We start from the raw sequence: 10,992 nt of genomic DNA, 5'->3' as shown, positions 1-10,992 counted from the left end.
GTGAAATAAAAAATAATTTGGACAATATGTGACAGATTTTAAAATTTGTCTGTTGAATTCTGATGCACTGACACACTTTGACCTATCTTTGCCACTACATCTAGCATGTAACGCATCTCCCTATGGGGTAGGTGCAGTGGTTTCTCACATTATGCCTGACGGTGTAGAAAAGCCCATAGCATTCGCTTCGAGAACACTAAATAAAGCAGAATCCAACTACATTCAGATCGAGCGTGAGGCCCTGAGCATTGTGTTTGGAATCAGGAAGTTCCATCAATATCTGTTCGGGAGGAGATTTACACTCCTAACTGATCACAAACCACTTACTGCTATCCTGGGACCACACACAGGCATTCCACCGCTGGCTACTAGTAGAACGCAGAGATGGGCTTTGCTGTTGTCAGGCCATGACTATGACATCAAATACAGGAAATCAGAACTCCATGGCAATGCAGACGGCCTCTCACGCCTTCCACTTCCTGTAACTAGGCCTATGACACGGCACTCAGACATCTTTTACTTCCACCAAGTTGAAGATGACCCTGTTACAGCACATCAAGTGAAAATTGCCACCAGGAACGATCCGGTGTTGTCTGTAGTACTAGAAGCCATAAAAAGGAAAAAAGATATCAGAGACGCCAGAAACTAAGCCATATGTGGTCAGGCAGACCCATGCTGAAACAGTTCCATGCTGGACACTGTGGCATGGTGCACATGAAAGAGGTGGCCCGAAGCTACTTTTGATGGCCAGGATTGATGAAGTTACATTGTGCACCACATGTCAGAGAGTGAGAAATGCACCGCAACCAGCTCCTGTTCATCCATGGGAGTGGCCAGCAGTGGCATGGCAGCGCATACACATCGATTTCGCTGGACCATTTGAGGACAAAATGTTCCTGGTGGTTGTAGACACATACAGTAAGTGACCTGAGGTTGCCATCATGACAATAACAACAAAGAAGACCGTTGAGAGACTGGGAGAAATGTTTAGTTGATTCGGAAGTCCAGATCAACTGGTGAGTGACAACGGTCCTCAGTTTGTGTCCAAAGAGATGGCTGTGTTCCTTAGAGTCAACGCTGTTCAACACATTAGGTCTGCACCATACCACCCGGCCACTAATGGCTTAGCGGAGAGGTTTGTGCAAACACTGAAGCACAACCTAAAAGCAGGTCAGGGTACCCTCCACCAGCGGCTACACCGTTTCCTGTTGACCTACCGGACCACCCCACATGGCACCACAAAGTCATCCCCAGCAGCACTACTACTTAAAAGAGAACTGCGTACGAACCAGGGAGCGAAATTGTGCAACACTGTCAGCAAAAACAAGCCCGGAGGCAAGCTGCTGCACCACGGTCCTTCTCTCCCGGTGACCAGGTTCTAGCTCGGAGTTATCATGGGGGACCTAAGTGGGTGCCTGCTAAGGTGGTGGCCATGACCGGTCCTCTGTCATACCAGGTACGCACCAGGAACGACATGATGTGGCGTCACCACACTGACCAGTTGCTTGCTAGTAAGGACCCAGAGACAGAGGTAACGTCATTCACCAAGCAGAACGAGTACCCAGTGCGGGACACCCTGAGCCCAGAAGTCATGTCCGAGGTCAGCAACGATACGGAGACTCCACCCTCCACCCTTCATGACCAAAGAGGAGTGGACACAGCACCCCAGATCCCTGTGGCTACTGGGCCTGGGCTTGGGCCCAGGCGCGCGGGAACCTATTTTTGACCAGGGGTGCTGAATAACCAAAATAAATGGATGTCCGACGATTTCTCCCCTCCTGGACATGTTTCGGATTTTGACTGCTAAATACATCATTTTAGTGCGGTATGCGGGTGATAGAGAGAAGTTTTAGGGATCAATTAAGTATATCTATCTATCTATCTATACGTCCTGGGCAGCCACAAATTCCAATGTTCCGCGACAGCACTCCGACTCCACTGCACCCACAGAAGCGCACTTGACATAATTAGCCTATTTCAGTATGGAAAATTACTTTTCTGATCGTCAAAACCACACCAGAGATGTTTGGCTTTAAATATAGGCTAATAATCAGGCTGCAATGATCTTGCAAATAATTCCTGAATAGACTAAAGTGTGTCATCTCCACAGCAAGAATGTGTCCTAATAATTTCTATCTGCGACTAGTGAAATGATTTCACTAGCTATAATTTATTAATTTTGCAAAACTGTACAACACAATTAAAGTTTCTTTCAGCTTTTCCATGCTTTTTTTAACTTGTAAATCGCATAGAATATGTAGGCCCATATCAATCGTAGGCCTACACACTTGATCGCTATCACCAGAGCCCGTTTACAGATTAGACATTCTCTGGCTATCACATAGCTGAAACCACGCTACGGTTCTTACAGTAACTGACTCACGTTCACGTTGATCTCTATAACTGTTAATTTTTAGTAGCCTATATTCCAACCAATCCATAACCCTTTTCTGCTATTTGACTCATCATTTGACATACACAAATATAAATAATGACAGACAGCGAATTAGTAGCCTAATTATTTACAATATAGGCTATATAACACATTTTAAAAATCTATCTCCTGCCAGCAGGGAGTGCTGCAGCACCCTCAGCACCCCCCTTCCCGCGCCCTTGCTTGGGCAAGCACAGCCCCCCATGGAGAACAACCTCAGCCATTATCCAACACGGGAGTGACATCCTCCCGACCTTTTGAACTTATAGTTTACACATGTAGCTCTCACATTCTTTCCTAAAATGGAAGTGTTAATTTTGATTGTAAATAAGGGGGGGAGGAAATGTGGTGTATTGGAGTTCTACATTTCGTATCCTTAATTCTGGCCCTGTTGGGCCACTGTACTGAAGCGCCCCTATTGGGCAGGTTGCTCTATGTACCGTATCTTTTAAGTTTCATATATAAATGAGTTAACGACAAGCTGCCTCCGGTCTATTCATTTATTACGGATTACATTGTTATTAAGATATAACAATAAAAAAAAATAAAAAAATAATAATAATCCTTACAGAAACAATAAGGACCAATTGCTCTGTCAGTTAGCATGGCGCTAGTTGCGCTGCGATTTAAAACCATACTCCTTAAAACCAAGGTTTTGGAGTTTAACACGCAGCTGAGCGCAAAGTTGAACATGATTGCTGTGTAACGACTCACTCACACAGGATTAGCTGATACCAAGTTAAACTTGGGTTAAACCAGAACTACTCTGATTTCGAATTTTAACCCAGCAGATGCAGTCTTAACTTAATGGTCTTAACTCATTATATTGATCGCTGTTCTTCACCCCAACTATATAGCTATGGCAAACGAAGAAGAGCAGAGAGATATCTCCACGGCGTTTTACGTTTATGTATGCCTGGGGTGCTTGGAATAGTGGACTGCAACCACATTACACTCGTTTTCCATGGCACCGTGCGTAATCAAGCCTTTACAAATCAACGTAAGGCTACATCCCATGATATTTGGTCTGTCAATAATAACAAATATACACTAGGCAAAATGCATTTGTGCGGTGTACATAATTAATGTCACTACTGACTTTAACGCCTGTGAAACACTTCGATGTTTCAAATAGTGGAGCAGACGTTTTGCAATAATATTAGTAAGTAATAACATTATTTTTTATAATATTACTGTTTCTATTACAGCTCTATAAACTGTCAAATGGTTTGCGAATCAGCAGCCTACAAACCACACCACAAAGGGCAAGCAACATAATAGTCACCTGTGCAGTCCTCCACAATTTAGCAATCGACTGGGATGAGCCCCGTTTATCCATTATTGCTAACCATTTCCATTGACTGCATACATGGGAATTTACCTTTTATGTTTTGTATAGTACAATCTACTGTGCGTTCATTTATTTTACTGACAAATATTCTGTCTTTTGTCAATTTTAGTTAGGCATTTTCCTATTTTGTAGCCTTTATTGCATCAGGAGCATCTCTACCTCCTCCATCACTCCATCAATGGCATTAACATCCAATTGCATGAAAGTGCTGGAGAGATTGGTGCTGGCCCAGACTTCAGGTGACCACCTCCATGCAATTTGCATACAGCTCTGAGGTTGGTGTTTAGAATGCCATCATCTACCTGCTTCAGCAAGCCCACAATAACCTGGATGAAGCTGGCAGCACAGTGAAAATAATGTTCTTTGACTTCTCCAGTGCCTTCAATATCATACAACCTGTACTGCTATGAGAGAAGCTAGACAGGATTCAGATGGACACATCCATGGATCATAGATTACCTGATGGAAAGACCACAGTTTGGATGTGTTTCTGAGGAGGTGATCAGCACCACCGCAAGGGACTCCTTTCCTCTTTACAATACACATCAGACTTCCAGCACAACTTTGAAACCTGTCATTTGCAGAAATACTCCAATGACTCGGCAGTTGTGCGATGTGTGAAGGATGGGGAGGAGACTGAGTATAGAGAACTGGTGAACAGCTTTGTGACATGGTGTGGGAACAACCACATCTTCTTAAATGTGACCAAGACAAAAAAGATGGTACTGGACTTTAGGAGGGCCAAAACAGAGTTGAACACTGTGTCCATCATGGGGAAAGAGGTGGAGGTAGTGGAAAATTACAAATAACCGGACTGGAAGTGCAACACTGAGGTTGTGTACTCGAAGGGACAGAGCACATTATACTTTATGAGGAAGCTTAGGTCTTTTAACCCTTTGCAGCTGGCCCATTCTAATTTTGGTACTCCAGTCCTGATGACGTTCAAGTTCATATTGATGAGGTTTAATATCTCCGCCATTACCCAACCGATTTTATTTATCAAAATGTCACATCATAAGCTTTATGGCAATATGAATGGGATTTGTGACGTGAATTTGCTGTGATTTTAAGCCACTTGAAAGCAGATTTGACATTTTGCTGGAGGCAGTCTTTATATATTATTGTTACCAGTTATCCAGGTTATGTCTTCAAGTGGTAACACTTTCTATGAAGGTCAATGTTATAATGAGTTATGCATACATCCATAACACCTTATAATGTTATCATAACTGTTGTTTAATGCATTATAACTAATGGTTATACCAGATTATCATTATGGACCAAAAAGCCCAGGGGCCGGTTCCCCAAAACGTTCTTATCGCTAAGTAGTTCTTAACCTTTTCCTTAACCTCTCTCTTAACGTTACGGCATGATTCCCGACACGTTCATACGCTAAGTATATCTTCTGTAAGTCACACTTTCGTAAGGTTGGTCTGGACCATTCGTAAGCTCTCTCTTAGCGTTGTTTGAGCTCTCAAGGCGCTAGTCGCCGCCACTGTGCAGCAGTCTTTAATCAGCGCAGCGCAGTACAAGTCAAACTATGGTACAGTATGTTGATGATGTTGTGGCTCAACGATGATTTTATGTTATGGACATTTTAAGACTAATAATAAAATATGTTCGCAATGGATGCAGGCCTATTTATGAAGTTTACTTTATTTGGTATCAGAACTAATATGGTGGTAAGCCTAGGCTAGGCTATTTCGTAATGTCATTAAAGCGTTCAAATTGGCAATCACTTTTGATAATTAAAAGCTGGCAAAGAATTTGCCTCTAAATGACTAAGATCTATAAATGGGTAAGCATGGTGGTGTCCAGTAAGCGACCAACTAGGCCTATGGCAGCGATCCAACGTGTCCTTGTATTGAATCATAAACGGCGCCGGCCGCGGAGCCGTGTAGTCCATGTCGCTCCATAGCTCTTTTTTGTTGCTGTTGCACAAGTTATTCCGAAAGCTGGAAAACAGTGTCACCTTGTGCAAGCTCACCTCGTCCAGCACAATTTCAAGTTCCTCTGACGAGAAGCTTGGTGCCCTTTTTTTACGTTGCTTCCCCACCATACTGTAGGCTATCTAACTCTCTCTCTGTTCATTGTAGATAGGTTGCTTTTTATTGAAAACATTAACCAATGGCAATCAATACCGCATTAAACAGAAGTAACTGCAGCTGCTTGCCAATCAATTCTAATTGTAAGGTACCTTACCATTAATATAAAAGTGTATCACATAATTTTTAGAAGTCGTTAAACCCATCAAGAAGCGGCACAAGTGGCACAACGGGATAAGGAGGGTGGATGATTGGCGAGGGATACCCGGTTAGTCTACCCGTCACAACATATCGTGTGAACATATTAGACCTACTGCCAATTTGATAATTTAGTTAATACAGTAGTTTATATTTTACTGATAACTTAAACTATGTTCAAATAAATGTTACTGGAATAATTTGAGGAATGTTTTATTTGCATAGAACGTGTTGTCTTTCTTAACGCTGTCATGCACCTTCGCGTGAAGTAGAAAATCGATTCCTGAGCAATCGATGCCAACTAATTCAGCACCTTCACTTGGGACAGCGCCTTTGTAACGTCGAACGTAAGAGGCAGCGTGTTAAGAAGCTTCCTAAGGGACACTTCGGGGAACACACTTAGGAACATAAACAACTTTGGAAAGATATATCTTTTGAGTCTTCTTAGCGGGCTAAGAGTGAGCGTTATCGGGGAACCGGCCCCAGGTCATTTTGTATAATGCATTATACCTCCAATCCCTGCCTACTCATAACCAGGGCTCCGAACCGGTTCAAGGAACGAAAACGAAAACCGAAAACGAACGGAATTTTACAGAATTTTACGAGGAGCGGAAACGGAAACGAAAACAAAATGGTCTTCAACTGTTCCGGAACAGAAACGTTATTCTGAAATCCACAAAACCGGTTAATAACGTTTTTTTTCGTTCTCTATATAACAGCCTAATAATTTGATTTCTGCAGTTTTAAAAAAAAAATGAATAAATGGACCTTTGGTCCAAATATGTATATTTTGTCTTGCTGTTGTAATGTAACCTATCCGTCTGCCACTTCGGATCTTAGGCCAGCTCGTAGCGTAGGCTACTGAAACTGATTTGGAAATTGTTTGTAGCCTATGCGTAATAGCCTATTTTGCCTGTCCACGCCTTGTCGTTTTAAAGTCGGGATTTGAAATGTTCGCGCAATTATAGCCTAATTTATGTAGAAGAGTTAAATGGGAAATTTGAGATAGGCCTTGTCAGCAACAGACAGGTTCGTTTATAAACAGGGTTGGAATTATAGCGCAAGCCTTTGAATATCTCCATATGGATAAAACTTAGGCTACAACCAGGTAAGGAGTTTAGCACGTATCCAGAAATATTTTTGATAAGAAATTACAGTAAGTCTGTAGGCTATGGGATGGATAGCCCATCTGAATGTTTTTGGATGCCGCCTGTGATTTATTATTTTTGGGCATAGCTACGGTATAGGCTAAATCAAGGGGAAATAATGAGTAGGTCTATTCTAAGGTAAAGTCCACAAAAATAGACTTGATAGGCCCGCCAAACACTGCCGGAACCGGTTCAGGACCGATATGTTGGTGGCGGAACGCATGCAAGAACGAAAACGTTAAACATAGGCCTACCTGAACCGTTCGGAACGGAACGTTTGAAAAATAATTTTGTTTTCAAGCCCTGCTCATAACTACACATCCACTACACTGTGCTGATATAACAATTATAACAACGTATGCTTAGTGATTTCAAGATGGAATAATACATTATACTCATTTTTAATGTGACATGTCTTTGCTTGCTTTAAGTAAAGTGTAAATATGTCCATAGTATACCAATATAAAACATCAACATCAACAAGTCTCATTTGTTTGTGAACTATTATACACCACATTATAAGGTGTTATATACAGTATGCATAACTCATTATAACAGTGACCTTCATAGAAAGTGTTACCGTTATTTTACCAGTAATTACACCGTGTGCATATGTACTTTAACATAATGTTTGTGTTCATTTCAGCTGTTAATGATAGCTGGTATTTTAGCACACCGTAGTCTTTAGTAAACTGTCATTATTTTTAGTCTTTTAGTGGGGGGGGTTACTACATATAAACCAAGATTAATTGACTCAAGCATAAGCAATTCAGTGGTGGATTCAATGTACAGGTGGAAAAGCAGTGGCATAGCAGCCACCTGGCAACTGGTCAGCCAGGGTTCAAATTTCAAACCATCAGTTGCTGCCCATCGGTTTTGTAAATACCATACCCCTCAGTTCCCCCAGATTTGCACAACACAGCAGGCATCTTCTCTACATAGTCATAAGATTGGTTTCTTAAATTTGACATCAGACATGGTCAAATCAGATTAAAAGTTAATTACATATTTCTGGGGGATTTTATAAGCCTTATATTACTCAAACTATAAGGTTAAACTTGTCGCTATGAAGATGCCATAGTCGCTTGGCATCCATCAATAGTATTGTAATGCAAATCTTGAGTACATTGAGCAATCGGGGGAGGGGATAGAGGGAGTATAAGAAGAAAAGGGAAATGTTATCCAAGGTTCTTTTTATATTACTTTAAAAAAGTTGTGAAACAAAAATGCCAATGATTCTCTCGAGATTACGCTTTCTTGAATCTATGCCATTTTTGTAGAGCATTGGTTTTTAGAAAAGTGAGCATAAACATATGTAAATATTCCAGATCTCAACCCACACTTTTAATGAGATGTAGTGCTTATCAATGTACAATGGTAGTGGTCATATAGCACTAAGAAATTGTGAATGATTAGTATGATGTTGTCAGTGTAGGTTTGTGTGTGTGTGTGTGTGTGTGTGTGTGTGTGTGTGTGTGTGTGTGTGTGTGCAAAGTAAAGTTTGCTTAGGAGTAAATGGAATGAACACATTTTTCAAATGTACCATTAACTTGTCGTTGTATTTGGTTGGCAGTGTAAACTGTGGCATGTGCCTTGGATTAGGAAATTTCAATGAGGATTAAAACTCTGCAGCACTCCAATGGCAACCTGTGTAAACCGCTGTAAGATTTGAACTACTCCTGTGTACAATTTGGCTGATGATTGGAGTTAACAGGTATGTAAACTTTAATGTATTATCTACTTTATATAAAGTGTACGTTATTTAGTGTCAGTATACATCCAAACAAATGTTAATTTATTATTTGTGAATTGTGCAGGTTGAGGGAACATTTGGAGTCATTTTGGAGAATTTCTAATATGTACAGTATGCATTCTGATTCATTTAAGTGTAGAATTTATATGTCACACAAATTAAGATAGGTATTTTAAAGGTAATCATGTTTTGTAAATTATGGGTCTTTAAGTAAAAACATGAAATGGTACCAAAACACAATATCCTTCATTTTAATGAATTTCATAAATCCTTTTTTTATTTTGTTTCCAAGTAATTTCAGTAGAACTGTGATATTACCTGAAATACACAATCAAATAATATGGTTTGTTAATGTTTTTTTTAAATGGACCAAACTCTTCAAATATTAACACAGAAACAGCATGCAATGTATTAACAATTTCAGGTTTTACAGTTGTAACTACTTACTGTTCTGTAATGCTAGAATACTAAGACTATATAATATATATATATATATATAATATATAATTTTTGCACTGATATTTTAAACATAAACATAAAAATTGTACTCTTTTGGTATGCATCATACATCCAGCTTTGGATATGTCATAATATTTCAAACAAGCAGGAAATGCATACCCTTTTTCTAAATGATGTGACAATGAATCTGATTTTCTCCTAAGCTGAAGGATGTTCCAGTACATCCAGAAGCATATCCATGACCACTTAGCTGAACGTGGGATGCGTCAGACTCGCCTTGTGACCAAGGATGGTCACTGCAACATTGAGTTTGGGAACATAAGATATCCTAATCATATTGCTTTTCTTGTGGACTTTTGGACAACCTTTGTAGAGATTCGCTGGCGTTTCGTCTTATGCTACTTTGTTTTTGCCTTCACTGGTAGCTGGTTTATCTTTGGCCTGTTATGGTATTCGATTGCGAAAAGTAATGGGGACCTGCTGGGACAGAATTCAACAAATGGTCAGGTCAGATGTATAGAAAATGTAAATGGACTAACAACTGCTTTCCTTTACTCTCTTGAGACACAGACAACAATAGGATATGGTGGCCGTGCTTTAACTGGGCACTGTATTGGCACAGTAATACTGATCATTATTCAGTCCCTCATAGGAGCCATTATAAACTGTTTTATGTGTGGGCTCATTTTGGCAAAGATTTCCCTCCCAAAGAAGAGAGCAAAAACAGTGACTTTCAGTGAAACAGCTGTTATCTGCCCGAAGAAAGGTAGTCTCTGTCTGCTTATAAGGGTGGCCAACTTGCGAAAGACTTTACTGATTGGGAGTCATATTTATGCCAAGCTGCTTAGGACCACTATTACATCAGAGGGAGAAACCATCATTTTGGATCAGATCAGTATTGACTTTACTCTGGATGCAGGCAAGGACAATCTTTTTTTTGTGTGCCCACTCACACTCTGCCATGTCATTGACAAGAGCAGTCCTTTTTGTGAAATGTCAGCAGACACCCTGCACAAAGAGGAGTTTGAGCTGGTGGTGTTCCTTGATGGCACTGCTGAATCCACCAGCTCCTCATGTCAAGTGCGAACCTCTTTCATTCCATGTGAGATCCAATGGGGTCACAGTTTCCTGCCAATTGTGTCACGGACTAAAGGGGGCAAGTATCGCGTGGACTTTTCTAACTTTTCCAAGACAGTGCCAGTGGAAACTCCACACTGTGCCTATTGCTTCCAAAATGATAGGCAGCATGACCATTGCTTCCAAAATGATAGGCAGCATGACCATAGTCATCAACAGACAAAAGGAGGTATTGACAACACTGGATTTGAGGTGATTGACATTGATGAATCTACACATATTACAAATATGTGATTGACATTTAATTAACGAGAGTAATTTGAAGGATGCGAAAAGAATGTGCCATATTCATGTTAGGAATCATAATTAAATGTAAATGATCATATACCCTACATGTATTATATATTCATATAAATAATAAGCATTGAGATAGTTATTTTGATTTTCAAACAATGTGTAAATCTTGAGAGATTTGAGAGAACTGCAGCTGTTATTCTGATAATGAACAATCCATTGAGTAACTATGT

General features: G+C 40.4%; 1 protein-coding gene across 1 annotated transcript; it reads left to right on the top strand.

Moving 5' to 3' along the window:
- The first annotated feature begins 9,598 nt into the window (after positions 1-9,598).
- LOC143112274 (ATP-sensitive inward rectifier potassium channel 1-like) lies at positions 9,599-10,759 on the top strand. The gene has a single exon (XM_076274541.1). It carries the CDS (start codon positions 9,599-9,601, stop codon positions 10,757-10,759), a length of 1,161 nt encoding a protein of 386 aa, XP_076130656.1.
- Positions 10,760-10,992: the final 233 nt, after the last annotated feature.

This window comes from Alosa pseudoharengus, unplaced genomic scaffold, assembly GCF_046254945.1.
Source record: "Alosa pseudoharengus isolate Yale_2024_CS ecotype anadromous, Long Island Sound unplaced genomic scaffold, YU_APseudo_1.1 YU_APseudo_1.1_scf_8, whole genome shotgun sequence".
NCBI classification, from domain to species: domain Eukaryota; kingdom Metazoa; phylum Chordata; class Actinopteri; order Clupeiformes; family Clupeidae; genus Alosa; species Alosa pseudoharengus.
The sequence above is the reverse complement of the archived record's forward strand: the minus strand, read 5'-3'. Positions and strand labels throughout refer to the sequence as shown.

Coding starts and splice junctions, on each gene's coding strand:
- LOC143112274 (XM_076274541.1), top strand. CDS start 9,599: ATGTTCCAGTACATCCAGAAGCATATCCATGACCACTTAGCTGAACGT.